General features: G+C 45.7%; 1 protein-coding gene across 1 annotated transcript in view; it reads right to left on the reverse strand.

Moving 5' to 3' along the window:
- syt7b (synaptotagmin VIIb) overlaps nucleotides 1-20,854 on the reverse strand; it is a 174,085-nt gene that overhangs the window by 106,550 nt on the left and 46,681 nt on the right. Inside the window, exon 3 of the mRNA XM_056278806.1 lies at nucleotides 12,979-13,082. Within this exon, the coding sequence (XP_056134781.1) occupies nucleotides 12,979-13,082 (104 nt within the window). The remainder of the gene's footprint in view (nucleotides 1-12,978; nucleotides 13,083-20,854) is intronic.

Raw genomic sequence — 20,854 nt, forward strand, 5'->3', positions numbered from 1 at the left:
GACCCGACCCCAGAGAAGCAGCTGAAGATGAATGAATGAATACTGAAAGTCTCAAGAAGTCCACTCTGATGTAAACATATAAAATGGTCATTTTGCTTACTCACAAGATCATTCATAAACGCTTTGGATGTCTAGAAAAGCACTATATAAGTGTAATAATGATGATGATGATTATCAATTATTATCATTATTATTATTATATGGATAGCTGGTGGTCTTTACAACCGCTGAGCTTGCAATGATCCGCAGAAAGTGCTCAGGGTGTTGTGAAGGTATCGCTGGTTGGAATTCTGGAAGTTCCTTCAGTACGTGATGCCTGAGAAAGGTCGCGCACATGCAAGATGGCTCTCCCGACCTCACATTGTATTTTTCTGTCTCTGACGCAGCGTTTCAAGATCAAGACTCTTTGCGCCTTTAACAGTGTCTATGTTAAACTAGAACAAAAAAGGCCGCCATTTTGACAGTTTTGGATCTTCAGTTTAATAAATTTACGGGGGGGGGGGGGAAATAGATGCAGACCTGCCGCTTCATGAATGCTCCTAAAATTGCATATATTTGCATTAAGATTAGTTTTAGATCAATTGCAGAAAAAAAGTTATGATACTTAAAACAACCATGAGCGGTCAAAATGATGGCTCATAATTTGCTCGTGATCGTGGGCATCAGATCACTATTTATGACGCGTGTTGGTCGCTTCATTTCCTGTGTGAAGTTCGTCGCTCTGTCCTCGAAGCACACTAGCGCCCTCCAGTGCAGAGAAATAGTCTAAACTTGATTTTTGACGAGGCGTTGTAGTATTTACAGGCGTCGGACAGCGGCCATTTTAAATTGTCTGAACAGTAGTGTAACGTGCATGGATAAGAAGACACGCTGGCCGCTGGCTGGCGGGTCTGACCCTTTAGTCTAGCGGTTAGCGATGCCTCCTGCGGTGCTGGCGATACGGGTTCGCGTCCCGGCCGCGGCAGTTCCTGTGGTTGCGTTGTCCCCCCCAATTCGCTACAATAGTATTGAAATTATTAAAATGTTAATTTGGGTGTCAGTTAGTTTCTTAACAGACATACTAACATATGTAATGCATTAATATCTCAGTTGGGTATTTATCTTGACAACTGTGATCTTGACAAACTGTCCACTGCCGTTCTAGTAGTTTTTAAGTCCCGGTCGTTGTTTGGGACTGTTTCAATGGTTATTTTCAGTTCTTTATTTTTTTCTTTATATCTGATTTTTCCCTTTTTCTCCCAATTTAGTGGCCAATCGATCCCTATTTTAATTCAAACACCCACCCTCGTACTGCATGCGTTCGCCAACTGCATCTCTCCGGCCGGAAGTCTCGAAGGAGACCCCCTCCCCACTTTGGTGACAAGGCGACTCCAGGCCGAACCACTGCTTTTTCCGACACACCCAGAGACGCAGTCACGTGACGAACACAAGCCGACTCCGCCCCCCTCCCGAAGACAGCGCTGCCAATTGTTGCTGCTTCACCGAGTCCGGCCATAGTCGGATCTGACGAGACCGGGGCGCGAACCCCGGTCCCCAGTGGGCAACTGCATCGACACAAAGCCGATGCTTAGACCGCTACACCACCGCGGACCCTCAGTTCTTCTTCTTTCTTTTTTTTTTTACATTTCACGTTTTATAGGCCTTGTTACGTTTGTTAGATTAGCAATATGTGTTTTCCATTTTGTTTTTCAGGTCATATTTTCACTTTTGCTATTCAAGTTCGTCCATGTCTCTCTAAAAATAGTATTATGGTTGTTAAAATGTTAATTTGGCGTCAGTCGTTTCCTAACAGACATACTAACGTATGCAATGCATTAATATCTCAATTTATGGGTATTTATCTCGACAGAATATAGTTTAAAACCGGCGGTCATTTTGACCGCCCATGGTCAGTCCCTAGGCCATGAAGACGATGACCAAAGAGGCATTATTATCACAAAATGTCTGCCACAAGCAATTTGTTCGATTTTGAACTTTGATTTGTTTACTTAATTGAGCAGAGTAAAATGCAGCTGTCCTTAAAAAAGAAACGTTTTTAAACTAAAACAAAAATAAAACATTCAAGTGATTTTTCAAAGTTAAGACAAAGAAGCTGCAGTTTGAATTAAACCCAAGGCAATATGAACTCAAGCTGCAAAAGGCTTTTTGCAGTCTGAGATGAGCCCTTACAAGCACTTGAATTTCAGGTTCTGTGGTATCGCACAAATGTCGCATACTTGCATTGAAAAGTCCCACCGCTCTATTTCCGTTTCGCACATTGCTGAAAGGATGTTTTGTATCTGTAATTTATGTTTGTGCGAGCCTCCATTTATTTTGTATCCTCGCCACAGAATACCTGCACAAGCGTGACAGATCATTTGGTTTCAGTACTTCATTACACACAGGCATCACAGCCCTTCCTCAAGGTCGACAATAAGGTTTGGATTTTGATGTACGGTATTAATCCCCATGGGGAAGTTCTGCTCTGCATTTAAGCCATCCCAGCTGTGTAGCCAGGAGCAGTGGGCAGCCGCCGTGCACCAACTCCAGTTCATCTGGCCTGTGCCTTGCTCAGGAGCACAGACAGGAGTATGAACCCTAACATGCACGTCTTTTTGATGGTGGGAGGAAACCGGAGCACCCGGAGAAAACCCACCGTAGACACGGGGAGAACATGCAAACTCCACACAAGAGGACGACCTGGGATGACGCCTAAGGTTGGACAACCCCGGGGTTCAAACCCAGGACCTTCTTGCTGTGAGACGACAGTTCTAACCACCGGGCCACCGTGCCACCCGACGTTTGGTACGTACACTCACTGTTTGGTCCATATTCACATGCAATGAGTCTCACGCCCCTGCAAGCATACGGAGGTGGACTTTTTCCTCTCAACCAATTATCTACTTGATACAAGCTCATCCAATTAGGAGCTGTCAAATTTTGGTCATTCGCTGGCCAAACTGTCCAATTGATCAATTCTGACTGTCTCCCCGCCTGCCGCACAATGACTACTGGGATAGGCTCCAGAATCCCCACAGCGGTTCAGGTAATGGATGGATGGATAACGCTTTACATTGCTGTTCCACAGTTAGTAGGTAACTATGAAGGAACTAATCATGGGCAAATAAACACTTCAGCCGTTGCTGCTGCTTTACAATCACTCAGTTGGGTGAAATGGTTACTTAAGCAGTAGGTAATAAACTAACGGTTGAGTTGTTCACTGTTAACTAATCCATAGTTAATGTACCTTTATGACACAGACCATGCCTCTTGGAGAACTAGTAAGTAACTATAGGTTGTTTATACTAACTACCAGTTAGTTACTGATAACGTGACCATTATCTTACCAAAATGCTTTGTTATCTAGGCCAAATAGTAAGTAACTGATCATTAGCCAATATCTTAGCCCCTCTACTACAGTGAAATCAGAATCAGAATCGTGTTTATCGGCCATGTAGGTTTGCACTACATGGAATTTGATTCCGGTTCATGGTTCTCTCAGTGCACTTAACATACAACACAACGATCTTCCGATATGTACACAAGGATTGACGTACACCAGTGAAATAAGATGTGACAAAGTGCAACGGTGCAGAGAATATATCAGAGATGCAGAGAACGACGTAAGCAGGTTACTTACATACATGCCTGAGGTCGATGGACATGACAGAGCGTACCAGTATACATACAATGTACAGGACAGTTTATTCAAAATGGTTGGATTTATTTGGGGGCAGCATGGTGGTGCAGTGGTCGCCTCACAGCAAGAAGGTCCTGGGTTTGAGCCTCGGGGTAGTCCAACCTTGAGGGTCGTCCTCTGTGTGGAGTTGGCACGTTCTCCCCGTGCCTGTGACTGCATGGGTTTCCTGCAGGCGCTCCCGTTTTGAAGGGTTTCATGACCACATACATTAGGACAATGAGCCTGTAGTCATTTAATCCTGTGATACGGGGATTCTTGATAGCGGTGGATGATAGTGGCGCTCTTGAAGCAGGAGGGAACTTCACACAGCTCCAGTGATCTGTAGAAGGTCAGTGTGAAAATGGGGGCCAGCTGGTCAGCACAGATTTTAAGACAGGAGGGTGACACGCCACCCAGGCCCGGTGCCTTCCTGGTCTTCTGTCTCTGGAAGAGCTGGCACACGTCCTCACCACACGTCCTCGCCACAGAGGGCTGGTGGAGGTTTCTGGGGAGGGGAGAGTGGCTGGCAGGGAGTGCAGTTGATGTGTGTTGTGGCCGGAGAGGGGGAGGGATGTCAAAGTTCGGTTCTCAAAACCTGCAGTAAAACCCATTTAGGTCGTCAGCCAGTTGATGGTTCCCTGCAGTGTGGGGGGATGGTCCCCTGTAGTTGGTAATGTCTTTCAGACCAATCCAGACTGATGATGGGTCATTGGCAGAAAACCTGTTTTTCAACTTTTCAGAGTAGCGCCTTTTTGCCACTCTGATCTCCTTTGTGGGTGTATTTCTGGCTTTTATATACCAGATCCTATCGCCACACCTGGAGGCTTCCTCAAGGCCTGACAAAGCTGCCTGAGTTTTTCTGTGAACCGGGGCTTATTGCTGTTAAAGGTACAGAAAGTTTTGGTGGGCGCGCACGTTCTCACAAAAGCTGATGTAAGATGTCAGAGTGACAGTTATTAATATTATATTAAAGAACCATTAAAGAGTAATTAACTTCGCGTTGAAAGGAGCCAGTTGAGGTGGTTCGGGCATCTGATTAGGACGCCTCTTGGGCAAGGCTTCCTTTGGAGGGCACGGCCAACTGGGAGGAGACCCCGGGGTAGACCCAGAACTCGCTGGAGGGACTACATGTCCAATCTGGCCTGGGAACGCCTTGGGATCCTCCAGGAGGAGCTGGAGGGCGTTGCTGGGGGGAGGGACGTCTGCAGTGCCCTACTTAGCTTGCTGCCACCACAACCCGACCCCAGAGAAGCGGCTGATGATGAATAAATGAATGTGTAGCTTTAACTCAATGTCATAATAATTCATTCATAGAGTACTATGTCCGTAAGTATTATAGTACTTAATGTAAAGTAGTAATAAGTAGGCTAATGATTTAAAAGGAGTATCATTATCCTTTAGTTTATTGTCAATATGCCTCATTCACCGACTCACACACACATTCATAAACTGATGGTGGAGGTTGCCATGCAACCTGCTCATCAGGTGCAGTTAAGGGTTCAGTGTCTTGCTCAAGGACACTTCGACACGCTTGCCACAGGAGCTGGGGATCGAATCAGCGACCTTCTAAATACTAGACGACCCGCTCTACCACCTGAGGCATGCTGCCCGTTAAGTAACCACGGGCCCTGTTTACACCTGGCATTAACATGTGTTTTGGGTGATCCAATCACAAGTGGACAGCTTGCACCCAAGACGCATTGAGATCCGATCACTGGTGGTTTGGGCCGCATACGGCCACATTCTTTCAGCAGTGTGTACGTGAATGTGTCTTGGGCCACACTGAAGGACTGCCTTCTCAAATTAAAGTACGAAACAACTTGGTCCATGATATCCGACAATTTGAGAAGCCCATAGAGATATATTACGAGTGCATCAAATATATTGGGCAATTTGGTTTGCCTGGAATGTGCCAAGGAATAGACCCAGTCTGTATTGTTTTGATTTTGCCCATGCGCCAAGGTCTTCGCAAACTTCCTCTTCTTCTTCTTTTAACTTCCGGTAGACTTGGCACAGGAAGTGTATTGCTTCCTCCTGCTGGTTAAAAACAATGCATGGCCGCTCTGATGGCCGAGTGGAATAAACCGCCGTTCTTGCAATCCACTTGTCATGTGGCTGGGAGGTTCGTATCCCAGACTCGCCGTAACCAGTCACAGTCAGAGCGTCCACGGGGTAAGGCATTCATTAGGCCACCCTTACCCAAGGGATAGTGGGTGTAGATCGGTGTAGTGTTCGGGAACTCATCGCTCTCCAGCGACCCCTCTGGCCCATCCGGGCGCCTGCAGCCAAGCAACTGAAAGCATTCTCCCTATGTCTCCTTCGCGGCCTAAGGGTAATGCAATCCATGCAAGGCTTCACCGTGTAAAACAGCGAAAGCAGCCGACACGAGTTTGAAGGAAGCTGGTGTTACGACTATCTCCTTCCTGTGGAAACGTGAGCCAGGGGAGTTATTCAACAAGAGTTCTAGCCATATGCCATTGGGTTAATAGGGTGGGATAAGGGGGGAAACTATAAATAAATAAATAAAAAACAATGCATTTGGTCTTTGCAAACGGAAATGATGTCCGTCTTTATGCATGCTCAATAATCCAGGTAAGGAAATCACATAATCGAATCAGTTCATCTGGACACGTTTATTGAGAGAGAAACCTTTCATCACTCATCTGAGGTATTCCCACCCTTATAAACAATAAACTACTGAAAACAATGCTCAGTTTCATATGCAAATTGCCATGACCATTAACTAGCGTTACAATGGCCATGTGTACAACTCACAGAGTATTGGAGAATAGATGCAATCACAGCATTGTAAGATGGCGGGAGATGTACTCTTAACCCCCCCCCCTTCAAGGATGGTTGTATAGCCTGCAGAGTTCTTGCCTGATGCGTTAGCTCTTCTGTGTTGTGCATTCTTCTTCGCCAGCGTCTGTTTGGTTCCCCCAATTTACAAATCACTGCAATCATCCCGGCACTTAACAGTGTACACCACATTGCTCTGTTTGTGCCGAGAAACACCGTGAAATGCCGCACGTTTATTTGTATATAGAGTGGGGAAGTGAGATCAGATCAGAAGTGGATTCACATTCTCATGTGAACTGATGTCAACTTGTGATCGGGTCGATTTTCAATTGACATCACATTACACTGAGCTGGTTGTGCAATAGACCTTATTCACAAACATGGCCGACGCACTTCTGCTTTGTCATAGCAGGGTAAATATCGATTCTACCCATCGCCTATAATGTTCAAAAAACAACTTTCTGTTGCCCTCACTTGTGTCTGTGACCACTTATTTTGTGTTTCAACGCAGCGTATAACACAATACAGGTGTTGGCAAAGACATGTTTCTGTTGTCAGACAACTTCACGGCTAGAGAAAAAAAAGTGATCTGATCATGGGTCACAAAATGCTAACAGCCCTGAAATTAGCATTAGCCAGTTAGCATTTTTGACCCTTTAGCATTTTTTGACCCTCGAGTATGTAAACTGAAAAACTTTTCATTACCTTGCAAAATTTGTGCACAACCAAAGAACTTGAAATTTGAGTACAAAACAAAGCTACAGGTAGACGACATAAAATCACAGGAACAAATATTTGGTCATCATTTTGGCTCCATAAGAACTCTACAATGCTGGAGACCAAGAAAGGTTTTGAAAACAAGAATTGCGGCGCTTTTAGATCGAGTGTAGAGCTTACGATTTATTTTGCAGATGTCTTTGACGGGGATTCGCCGTCTTGTTGACAGTTGATCTTTTCTGATCTACTCTATTTCCTGTGTTCATCTGGAGGGCATTAATGATAAAGTATATTTATCATGTCACAGCTCTGACGCCACGCTTGAATCAAACATTTGTTGACGCCAAATAAAGCTTGGGGCCTGACCTAATCTCTGCCCACATTCACAAACAAAAGTACTCTCGTGTACACAAACACTCTCCCTCTTCCTCTCTCTCACACGCACACATGCACGCTCACACACAGACACTGAATTTAGGGACTCGGGGTAGGGTAGATGTCTGACAGTCAAGAATATGCTATCAAGTTCAGCTTATCTATCATTAAACACTATCATAAAATCTTCAGGAGGCAGGAGAGAGGAGGATGGGAGGGAGGGAGGGAGGGAGGGAAGGTGTAATGCAAGAGAGGCAGAGAGTGGGAGGATGAGAGAAACGCTGAGAGAGTAGCGAGGAGGAGGAAAGGAGGAAGTGACTACATTGAGAGAGAGAGAGAGAGAGAGAGAGAGAGAGAGAGAGAGAGAGAGAGAGAGAGAGAGAGAGAGAGAGAGAGAGAGCGGGGGGGAGGGAGAGAACGAGAGATAGGACAAAGGGGGGGTTCAAACAGAATCCGAAATAAGGACCGTTAGAGATTTTGGCGCGGAGAATTAAGATGTCACATGAGATGGAGAGGCAGAGTCAGAACATCAGAGGATGATGTGAGAGGAGAGCGGGGGGGGGGGGGGGTGGGGGACATGGAGTCCCTCTGCTGAGAACAATGTGATGCTGCTATCCTCTAGGGGGTCCTCCTAAACCCTGTTGTCACCCTGTCTGTCATACACCAAGATAACCAACACCCACCAGCAGCCATCTCTCTCTCTCTCTCTCTCTCTCTCTCTCTCTCTCTCTCTCTCTCTCAGCATTTCTCCATCCCTTCATCATCTCTCTCTGCCTTTCTCCCTCCCTTTTCCCTGTACTCTCGTCTCTCGTACTCTTCCAATTCTCCTCCTCCCAAAACAACCAATGGCGTGAGATCGAGCCCTGACGTCTTCATCTGTGCCCTTGTGCAATAGCTGCCCTGTAGATCTTTGTATTGCTCGAGTCCACCGCCCTCTCTGAGGCCCCATGCCTCATTCATGGGTAATTAGCTACATAGCTGATGAATTATCTATCAAAAGTAAATGTTGCTTTGATGAGTTTTTCATGTTTCGGACCGGACGCCTGTCTCTTTCAGAGTATACGGGTAGCGGCTGCGCCGTGTGGATCGACCGAGGGTTAACAAAACAGTTTGAAACGAAAAAGCGAAAACAGGAGATGATATGGGAAAAAAAATAAGAGACAAGGTCTACGGGAGGGGGGGGGGAGGCACAATAACAGCAGGGATAACAAGGAGAGAGTGAGCCTAAGCAAAAGAAATCAGTGACTTCCTGACAAGGACGTGGAGATAAAGCAACCTTGAGACCGAGGAAAACCAGACCACGCTGTGTGAGAGATGAAGGGAGGGTGGCGTAAATGCACGGAAAAAGATAGCGCCGGGGTAAACAAAGATAAGCAACAACCGATGAGCTCAGAGGGCTCACCTCCTCGCTTCCAAAACAATGAGCGAAACCCTTACCAAATATTTTATCAGTTGTAAACACATTTCGCGGGTCTGGCGGGACGTTCTAGAAGAGGGGCCAGCCAGCTAGCACGTATGCCCGCTTACCCTCCATCCTACTCTAATGGCTACGCATACATTTTTTTTCTCCCCAATTGTATCTGACCAATTACCCCACTCTTAAGCCGTCTGCTCCACCTCCCCTCTGCCGATCCGGGGAGGGCTGCAGACTACCACATCCCTCCTCCGACACATGAGGAGTCGCCAGCCGCTTCTTTTCACCTGACAGTGAGGAGTTTCACCAGGGCGGCGTAGCGTGTGGGAGGATCACGCTACTCCCCCCGGTTCCCCCTCACTCCCGAGGAGGCGCCCTGACTGACCAGAGGAAGCGTTAGTGCGGCGACTAGGACACCTACCTACATCCGGCTTCCCACCCGCAGACACGGCCAATTGTGTCCGTAGGGACGCCCCACCAAGCCAGGCAACGCGGGGGGATTCGAACCGGGATCCCTGTGTTGGTCGCCTGTGCATACATTTAATGAAGAGTCAAATCTAAGCTTCTGCATGTTTTATCAGCTGGTGGGTACCGCTCACTCCTCAAGTGCCCCTACATAGGAAGAGTGAGGGGGAGGCAGGAGGACAGAAGGGAGAGAGGGACAGAAAACTGAGCCCGACGGACAGAAACAGAGACAGAGAAAGTAGAACAAAAGAGGGCAAGAGCGAGAAAACAAGGGGAAGCGTTTCCAGAAAGAAAAAGAAAATGCATGCAGATCAACTGTACAGGAAGAGCTACAGTTGCTCAGGCAGCGGTCGGCAGCTTGGAGTGAGGCTCATTAGCATATGAAACATTAGCATGGGACTCTGGCGGCAAGCAGGCATGCCACGCATACTGCTCAGGGCACAAAGCCATGTTTACAGAACTCGCTACGGGATTCTAGTCATTTATGCCATCATGGCCAAACATACAACGCATCCCTCGCCTCCCATGCTTGCTTAAGCGTACCACTGTTCACCCACCACACCACGGGCCATTCATACTCAAGGTCAACGAGGGAGCCAAAGAAGCCCGTTGCACACCTACCACCTAACCACAATAGCCCAAGTCATTTATTTTTCATGATCACGTCTGCATCGTAAGGCACGGGATGCTGTTGTAGAGGGGAAAAAATATATACAGGAAATCATATAATGTATACATGCAAATAAAAGAAGTGCAAATGTTCTATCAACATTTTTGAAAGAACATTTACTTCCTCTATTCTGTATTGTCTGTTATGGGTAGTCGGTTTAAAACGGCAAGGATTGCCACAAAAATTCTACCCTTTGTGTCAAAGCTGCTCTCACTGACCGGGTATATAATCTCTTTTGATTCCCCCTTTTTCTCCCCCCAATTGTACCTGGCCAATCACCCCGCTCTCTGAGCCGTCCTGGCCTCTGCTCCACCCCTTCTGCCGAGCCGGGGAGGGCTGCAGACTACCACGCGCCTCCTCCGATACATGTGGAGTCGCCAGCCGCTTCTTTTCACCGGACGGTGAGGAGTTTCACCAGGGGGGAGGTAGCGCGTGGGAGGATTACGCTATTCCCCCCCAGTTCCCCCTCCCCCTTGAACAGGCGCCCCGACTGACCAGAGGAGGCGCTAGTGCAGCGACCAGGACACACGCCACATCCGGCTTCCCACCTGCAGACACGGCCAATTGTGTCTGTAGGGACTCCCAACCAAGCTGGAGGTAACAGGGGGATTCGAACCGGCGATCCCCATGTTGGTAAGCAATGGAATTTACCGCTATGCTGCCCGGACGCCTCATATAATCCTTTAGAGCATGTAAAATATAGAGAGAACAGGGGAGACAAAACGTCAGTTTTTTTCTAAAAATCTTTTTTAATTGATATATGTTGAGAGTTCAGAGGCGTGTCAGTCGAAAACGGACGAGGAGATTCATTCAATGATCTCTGTGATTAACGGTCATTTGCCAAGAGATCATTTTTCCTCAGACTGATTCCATGCAGTATTTAATTCCCTGCAGAATGCATATCGCAACTTCTCATGCGCCACCTTCACCTTCTACAGTGTGCTGCGTGTTCTACGACATTGCATTGCGTGTTGGGATTCCCGCGGTTGTAGAGAAGGGACTGGGTGACGAACAGTAGGACAAAAAAAATGAAGAGGACGATGCACCTTCTGTGGCCAGGGATGGAGGAGACAAAAGGAAAGAGGTGATTTAGAACGCTTTTCCTAAGACCACTTTGGAAAATGTCACAGAGCAAAGGAACAAAACAAAACAAAAGCACAAAAACTTTTGTGAGACTTGCAGAAACGGACAAAGTTCTCAGGGTTTCATATTTAAGTTAGGGAAAACTCTCCAGATATGAATATTTCAGTAGGAATGTTGCAGCTTGTCATCAAAATGGACCAGTCTATAGCAAACCTGCTCACTTAACAAGTGTAAGGTTGCAATAATATCCTGAAACTGTGCAATAACACCTGTACATTTTGGCACGTGCAATAAAATACGCTGACTCAGGTTAGTGCAATACACAGACTATTTATCTTGTGTAATAGATACTACACTTGTTTTTACACGTATGCACACATTATCTATATGCTGATTGTGCTGCAAATGTGTGTCTATTTGTATTTTGCCCATTTTTTTATCTTGTTTGTACCACTGGGGAGTTGCACTTAACATCGTTGTACAGCTGTGCAATGACAAATAAAGGCATTCATTCATTCATTCAATAGAGACAGACAGACAGACAGACAGACAGACAGACAGACAGACAGATAGATAGATAGATAGATAGATAGATAGATAGATAGATAGATAGATAGATAGATAGATAGATAGATAGATAGATAGATAGATAGATAGATAGATAGATAGATAGATAGATAGATAGATAGATAGATAGATAGATAGATAGATTTTGCTCAGGTTAGTACATACAGACAAAACAATAAGTAAAATAAATAAGCAACACCACAGTAAAAGCCGAAAGGAGTTTAAAAGAAAAGCGATGCTTTCTACTCACTCTGAGACTGTGTAGCAGTTTAGGGGTAATTTGATAGTCTCATTTCAAATGATCTTTCTCTACTTACGTACGACAGCTGTTTACAGTTTCAGTCAATGAAACTGGGCATATGTCGTCTCATTATCGCTATGCCATATGTGATTATATAAATCAAAAACTTGCTTGGTTGTTATTTCTTGGGGGGAAATAGCCTTGAACAACAAATCAGAATGCAACAGAGCATCTACCTCACAAAAACAGATGTGTACGTACTCATGGTACATACACATGTATACATGTGATGTGCATGTATGATTATGAAACCCCAGTGTGTGTGTGTTGTGTGTGTTGTCTTTCTCTCTGTCAATTACACATGCTTATTATAGCATTTCTTCTGTAAGGGGCAGCCCAAAGCAAGTGTATGGCACTCAAGTGTGTGTGTGTGTGTGTGTGTGTGTGTGTGTGTGTGTGTGTGCGTGCATGTATTCTGGATGAATGTGCATGTTAACGTGAACACTAAATTCAATCAGTTAGGTTGACCATGAACCAGAATGTATGGCGTATAAAATATCGAAGACAAATTTCAGAGGAAGTTAAAAGCACTGAACTTTTCTCTTGACCTTGAACATAATATGGTCAAGAGATCTTATCACAAAGGCAAAGGTGCAAAGGTTATGTTTTGTTTTTTTTTTGCCATGGACAATAGCCCTTAGCGTATTTGCTTTGGTTTGTTCGTTTGGGTTTACATTTTCAAAACTCCATAGTCACTACTATCAGGACAGGAAAAACTACCTAAAGACCGGAAGCTGACAGTGTTTTTCAAATGAAGTCGTATCATTTCATCACTAAGGTAACACTCCAAAAAAAAAAAAAAACACATTTTGCAGACAATGTCAAACTGTCCAAAATGACTGAATGCGTGTGAGCAAATGAGTGAACTATAAAGGTCTTCCCTTTTTTTGGTGACATCTCTCACTGCATGGAAAAGCACCGTCACTTACCAGTTTACGCTGACACCAGGTACAGACGCCACATAGAGCCACCAGCCAAATGGCACATACTGTCAACGCAACAGACACCAGGAATACACTAAGGGACACTGAGCCTGAGGAAAAAGACAAGACAAAGAGAAAGAGAGAGATTAGCTCACTTCAACGTTCGTTGGGCCACTTGACCTCTTTTTATGGGCCCAAGTTAAAGACTCCTGTTGAAGGTGACCAAACTCATATCAGGATGAATGGAAGATGACAGCTCAGAATCACAAATACCTTTATTGTTGGCATAGAGAACAAAGCAGGGAAGCAGACCGTACACAATAATAGTCACATTAGCACAAAATGGCGTCTGCACTCGGCGAAACAGGTTTCTTCGTTACGCAGCAGGGGGCGCTCTCTCTCACACAGCCGCTCACTACTCTCGACAGAATTCGGCTCCAATTTACTCCAAATGTCACAATAACAATCTTTGAACATTTTTAACCGGTTAGCAAGTCACTAAAGTCACATTAACCGTTTATAATCCACAACATACCTGAAAAAGGGGGTGTGTAGTGGTTATGGGGCTACATAATTCCCCTTATTGAGCTGGTAGGAACGTTAGTTTACAGCTGCTGTTTCCTCGGTTCGGGTTTACAGTGACGCACTTCCGCTGCGCGGGTTTTTTGCTGCTGTTGTAATGGTGGAAGGAATAAACGGTGCACGTTGTGTAGCCGAAAGAGAAAGTTGTCACGACTCCTGCTTGAGCTCCTCTACAGGTGAAATAATCACGAAAGTGATCAGACGGGTATTTCCTCAACGAGTATTTTTACTGGAATCAGTTCTTCGCAAATATATATAACAATTTACAAAACAAAATACCTGCAGGTAAGCAGAAAAGTAGACCGTACACACCGTATTTAAGCCGCAGTAACGTTCACGGTATCAGCACAAAATGGCGTCAGCGCTCGGCAAAACAACAGCTTGCGTTGTGACACAGCAGGGGGCGCTCTCTCTCTCACACACAGCCACTTAACTACTCTCGACAGAATTCGGCTCTAATTTACTCAGAATGCCACAATAACAATCTTTGAACATTTTTAACATGTTAGCAAGTCACTAAAGTCACATTGACAGTTTATAATCCACAACATACCTGGAAAAGGGGTGAAATAATCACGAAAGTGATAAGACGGGTATTTCCTCAACGGGTACTTTTACTGGGATGAGCAAATTACCGCGAATTCCCCTAGGACTGGGTAGCGGGTGGAGACAGAAGCAATCGATCTCAGCCTGCCAGATCAAAACCACTCTGTCGCAGATCAGACCACAGATTCTCGCATTGTGAATTTAGAAAAATAACTTAACATTTAAACAAATCAAATACTTTATAACACTTGTATCAAAATGCGCTTTTACCGTTTGTAACCCTTTGTTTTTAACCCTTTTTAGAAAGTTAGCTTATTGAGTTTTTATCTCCTTGTTAACTGCTTCGTCATACTTGTGTAAACTACTAATAACACACGTTAGCCCCCTAGCTAAGGGGTCTGACCCTTTAGCCGTGCGGTTAGTGATGTCGCCTTGTGGTGCAGTACACCCCGTATCGAATCCCGCACCGGGCAAGAAAATAACCGGTTACATTGGTGGCAGCGGTGGGATCCGGAAGTGTGCAGATCCTCATAAGTCTCTTCGGAGCGCGGGAAGAACAAAGCGGGAGGGCGCGCTTCCGGGAGAGGGTGACGACTGTAAACTACTAATAAGACACGTTAGCCCCTAGTTAACAGGTCTGACCCCTTAGCCGAGCGGTTAGTGATGTCGCCTTGTGGTGCGGCACACCTCGTATCGAATCCCGCACCGGGCAAGAAAATAACCGGTTATATTATTAACTTTAAAGTGCGGCTTGACTTATCACACATGCATTTACCATTTCAACTTGTCACACAGCCATGGGGGGGGGGGGCCACTGGGACTCGTGATCCGGCGTAAAACAGCCCCTTAGCTTATCCTCACGTTCTCTGCCTCAGACTTTGATTATCTTTATGATGGGGTTTACTTCACGTGTAGTCTGTACTTGGGCAGTCCGTGGATGAATTCGGGGGGGGGGGGGCGGCCGGGAATCCGCCGCAGCCAGGACGCGAACCCGGGTCTCCCGCACCACGGACGACTACGTTAACCAGTCGACTAAAGGGTCCGACCAAGGGCTAGCGAGTCTGTTCATCCGTGATGGTTACAGTATCATGGTCTGATTTACCAACGGGAGATTTGCATATTGCCTTGTATGCATCCTCAATGCTGCCATAACAGCAGTCAAGAATGTGTGACGAACGAGTTGGACGGTCAACCTGCGTAAAGTTGGGAGGTGTACTGCTAAGGAGAGCATGCTGAAATCCCTCTGAATGAATACTGGTTGATCATCTGATCGCGCGAGCTTGCTGTTCAAACTCTCTGATATGCGCTCAGCTGCTTCCTCACTACTGGGACCTGGAACATACACCAAAATAATGGTGAGCTGCACAAACTCACAGGGTAAATAAAAGGGTCTAAATATACCACCGGAATCTCAGTCTCCTGAGCATGTCTGTTCAAAGACAGTGAAGTGAAATGTATTGCCCGCTTTTTATCAACAACAAAAAATGCAAAGCCCACCGCCAACGGTTTTTCATGATTTTATCTTATCTCTTGGTGGTACGGTGGCGCAGTAGTTAGCGCAGTCACCTCACAGCAAGAAGGCCCTGGGTTCGAGCCCCGGGGTATAGTCAACCTTGGTGGGTCATCCCGGGTCGTCCTCTGTGTGGAGTTTGCATGCTCTCCCCGTGTCTGCGTGGGTTTCCTCCGGGGGGGCTCCGATTTCCTCCCACAGTCCAAAGACATGTAGGTCAGGTGATTTGGCTGTACTAAAGTGTCCCTAGGTATGAATGGGTGTGTGTGGGTCCTATGATGGCCTGGCAGCCTGTCCAGGGTGTCTCCCCACCTGCTGCCCAATGACTGCTGGGACAGGCTCCAGCATCCCCGTGACCCTGAGTAAGGATAAGCGGTTCAGAAAATGGATGGATGGACGGATCTTATCTCTTGTCTGCTTTGATTGTAGTATATCCATTAACCATGTCGCAGTAAAACAGATCGAATTATTGCGTCCAAAATCCTCCTTACGTTTGACTCAAAGTATTACCTCATCCAGCTTGTTAAGGGATCTCATGTTCGATAAAGTGATTACCGGAAAAGGGTCACGGCTTCCCGTCCCCTTAGCTGGTTTCTAATTCCTCCTCTGGAGCCTCGCTTCTTAACATTTTGTTTCTTCCTTCTCCTTAGGAGGCCACTGGGGGGCGGCGGGGGGGGAGGTAAGATTATCGCTGTGTTCAAACCGTTTGCTTTATTCCTGAAGGAGAGCAAAAACCCCCAGAAGTAGGTAATAACGGGGGACTGGGTACAGCAGCGTCGTAGTGTGTGTGTGTGTGGGGGGGGCTACCAGGGCCTAGAAAGGTGGGGGGAGGCTCGGGAAGCCTGGAATTAAAAGTTTGTTCTGGTTTGCAAATGTTTATTTCTAACTCATTAGTATCATAACTTCAGTTAAAACTGGCTCATACATCGGTTGAGGGACTTAAAGAAAATAGCGGCGGCTCTCTGAGACCCCTCTCACCCCTTACAAAAGGTGCAAAATGATTTAGCCCGCCCCTCTTGAGCATCTCTCACTGCAGCTTAGTCCTGTCGCGAGTGACTGCTGACACAAGCACAAGCACACAGCCATGTTTTCAATCACTGCAAGATAGTTAAGTTAGGTTAAAACATTAATGTACTGTGATTGTAAACAATATACAGTGTGCTAGAACTCAAAAAAGTGATGCGTGAGAGACAAAAGAAAAAAAGGGGCCCTCAGAGACTGTTTATGTATAGGGCCCAGAATTTTTGTGCTACACCCCTGACTGGGCAGTCCAAACTTCAGCGTTGCCAGCATTAGGTATAGTTAATAAAACTGCCAGAGTGGACAAAAGTAGTGGAGAGGTTCACGGCGGTCGAGAATAAAACAATAAAACAATATGACAATGGAACAGACCATAAAACAAACAGTACAGCACACTAAACCAATAAAACAGGAGCAGTGAGACACAGGGTCAGCAGCAGAGCCGTGCCCCTGGGAGACATAGTGGAAGACGGCACAGACGTGTTTTTTACTACGTCCACTAGCCTCTACTCAATAGAGCCATGCACCGCTTCAAAAAAGAGACAAACCAGTGAACGAGAGTCATTTCATTCATTCGATCAGTTTGTGAACAAGTGACTTTCTTGTTCATTTGATTCATTTGCGATCAAGTTTGCTTCATCCATTTGATTTTTTGGATTTTATTTTATTTTGTTGTGAATGAAAATAGGTGAACAAAATGAAGGAAATTGAAAAGACTTCCTGGAGCTAGCAGCAGGTGAAGTTATTTCACATAACTTGACACAGTTAAGTTCATTTACTTGCTTTTCCCGAGGTGATCGCCTTCCTGTTTTTTGAAGTATACTTGTGAGAATTGACAGTGTAATGTTCAGCTGTCAGGACTAGCTGCCCTGCTCACACCACTCATCATGTGTCGACAGCTTTAGATCACTGACTTGACAGGACCTACCCGTTAGTGCTAACTAGAAGGACTAACCGAGCCTCCAAGGGAGGTGGTATTCAGGCTCAAAATAAAAGCTGACCAACTCCGAGGTAAATGCTCACTGATAAATGAAAACAAGTTGGTTTTTAGAATTGGGGGAAAATAATGGATTCGCTTCTTTGCCGGCAACAGGAAACTACTCCAAAGAAAGGGATGCGGTAGGAAAACGCTCTGTAATCTGCTGACTTCTTCTTGGTTTAGGGACAGGACAGAAGGCCAGAGCCTTGGGAACGGAGGGTGCAGATTAGTAGTATAGTATTTTACACGTTAGCACTTTAAAGACAGATCTAGCATGGATAGAAAGCCGGTGAAAGTAGGCCTTGATAGATGCGAGTAAGATGGTCCAACTTTCTAACAGCATTCTGTACCAGCTAGTGTTTCTTGATGCTAATGTAGGGCAAGGCAGAGAAAAGGACAGAAATAATCTACCCTGGATGAATAAACTCATGAATAAGGGTCTCAGCATCAACAATTGGAAAGACATAGGATTTTAGCAATGTTTCAAAGGTGGGGAAAAAAGCCAGCTTGGGGATTCTTTAATGTGACCCCAAAGAGAGAGCATCCGGGTAGCGTAGCATGGCAGTCAGTCAGTTCCGTTCCCTACTAACACGGGGATCCCAGTTCAAATCCCGCTGTTGCCTCCGGCTTGGTCGGGCGTCCCTACAGACACAGTTGGCTGTGTCTGAGGGTGGGAAGCCAGATGTGAGTATGTGTCCAGGTCGCTGCACAAGCACCTCCCCTGGTCGGTCGGGGCACCTGTTTGGGGGGAGGGGGAACTGGGAGGAATAGCATGATCCTCTCTCATGCTACGTCCCCCTGGTGAAACTCCTCACTGTCAGGTGAAAAGAGGCAGCTGTAGCTGTCCGCTACAGCTCACTTAAGGACAGCTGTAGAGGAGGAGGCATGTGGTAGTCTGCAGCCCTCCCCGGACTGGCAGAGGGGGTGTAGCAATGACCGGGACGGCTCGGAAGAGTGAGGTAATTGGCCAGATACAATTGGGGAGAAAAGGGGGGGGGGGGTAAAACACAATTTAAAAATAGAGAGAGAGAGAGAGAGAGAGCGATCAAAAGCAACAGCCAGATTTTTTTCCCAAGGAACTCGGGGTAATGACAGCTATCAAGATTCATCATGTCTTTTTCAAACAGACTCCTCTCGGCTGTATTTCTGTTGTTCTGTTCGTCTTTCAATCCTTTCTTTTTAACTATGCAATTCAGCCCAGTGTGTCTGGTGAGTAATTCAAACGGCTACAGTATACTAGCAACAACAAAAAAGCAGACAAACAATGGCAGACCTCCTCCCTGCAAAGCATTTTCTTTCATCTCTAAGCCCACAGAATCTATCTACTCTGATACTTCCCTCCCTCCCTCCCCCACCAATTCCTCTCTTTTTCTTTTGAAATGAGCCTGTACAGTCCTCCTGACTTCTGCAAGTAAGAGTCGTTCTCAGATTAGCATTTGATATCCCCAGGACTTCATGTCATTGATCCAATTAAATTGATTTCAAAATTAGCGTTAGGGTCAGGGTTATGGTTAGGTCCGTATATGAACCTCTCTCACTTAAGGTCAAGCCTACTGGCCCACCTTTAGGACTCGTTTGTTAAGGTCATTGAATAAAATGACAGAAGTGAAGCGATCCTGATCATCCATGTCAAATCCCTTCCCTCAAATTTTTATATTTTTGGGGTATATTCGCTCATTTTCATTTCAATTTGCCACGTTCCCTCCTAACCTAAGGCTCCACCACTGTACCGCCACTATGGCGGTTGGAGAGAGCGAGGACTTCCACTTCTGTCCTCCAATTTAGTGAAGCCAGATGACTGCTCCTTTTCACCTGCCAGCTGCAGAATTCTCCAGGGAATGTCATATGTGCAGAGGTTTACACTATATCCCCCAGATCCACCCAAAATTATATAAGTGTCTCAAGTTCAGGAGGAGTCATTAACTTCAACAGGACGACAAATTACCCCTACTGGCTCTCCAGCCAGGAGTAACTGTGCTCCCCGCAAATGCCCTGCTGAGCGAGCTAGAGGCAGCACCACATTTTGTGAACCTAAGCACTGTGGCGCTTGTGTGTTGGGTCACTAGCAGGTTATCTGCTCCAACTGAGTACCCCACCCTCACAATTTGTTGATTTGCCCCATCTCTCCCAGGCATCTATATAACTGTATATAATGTCTAAGCCAAATTCTTTGCACCTCCCCCTGTACTCTCTGGATTGTATCATCACGCTCCTTATATTTTATCAATTGAGTAATTGCGTTGAGTTGCGGCTAAACATGCCCATCAAAGAAACCACTCCATTTTCAACTCAGTATCGCAGCAATTAAAATGATAACCTCTCATTACTGGTGAATTCAGAAAGCCAATCAAACTTAAGATGTATGCAGTGTTGCGATTTCAAATTAGATGTACATGGGCTGTGAGCCAAGAGAGTTTCAGTTTTGAAAATATGGGCCCCAGGAAAACAAATTAGTAAACCACAAATGTAAATGACCCTTTTGAGGCCCTGAGCATTTATTAAATACTGTATCAGCAATGAAGATGCTTAGAGATCAGCCTCATTTTCATGTTTCCCAGAGGCACACCCATTACATAGTTTTGTTAGACAAGGCATTGTATCCTGGATATTTGCAGCATACATTCCTTAAATTATTAAAGCAGCAGCTTGTTGGTATCAACTTGCCTCACCAAATACAAAGAGCAGTGGTTGAGTGTCGACTCAACCTGATGGATGAGATCTCTTGATTTTACGTGGAGAATTGGGTGACCAGATTCTCAAAATCGGGAAACCAGGACACAGAATGCACATGCATAATGTGCATCCTAATTCCTAATTCCTGGTTCATTTGCAGCTTTGCCACACATCTATTTTGTCTTTTGCTCAGCGTGAAATATAGCCAATTATCATTTACATTTTAGAATCTTATGTTGAAACTACTACTACTACTACGACCATTACTTTTGGCTGCTCCCATTAGGGGTGGATCATCCATTTCCATATCTTCCTGTCCTCTGCATCTTCCTCTGTCATGCCAGCCACCTGCATGTCCTCCCTCATCACATCCATAAACCTCCTCTTTGGCCTTCCTCTTCTCCTCTTCCTTGGCAGCTCCATATTCAGCATCCTTCTCCCAATATACCCAGCATCTCTGCTCCACACATGTCCAAACCATCTCAATCTTGCCTCTCATTTTGTCTCCAAACCGTCCAACCTGAGCTGTCCCTCTAATATACTCGTTCCTAATCCTGTCCTTTGTCACTCCC

This window comes from Lampris incognitus, chromosome 4 (assembly GCF_029633865.1).
Source record: "Lampris incognitus isolate fLamInc1 chromosome 4, fLamInc1.hap2, whole genome shotgun sequence".
NCBI lineage: Eukaryota > Metazoa > Chordata > Actinopteri > Lampriformes > Lampridae > Lampris > Lampris incognitus.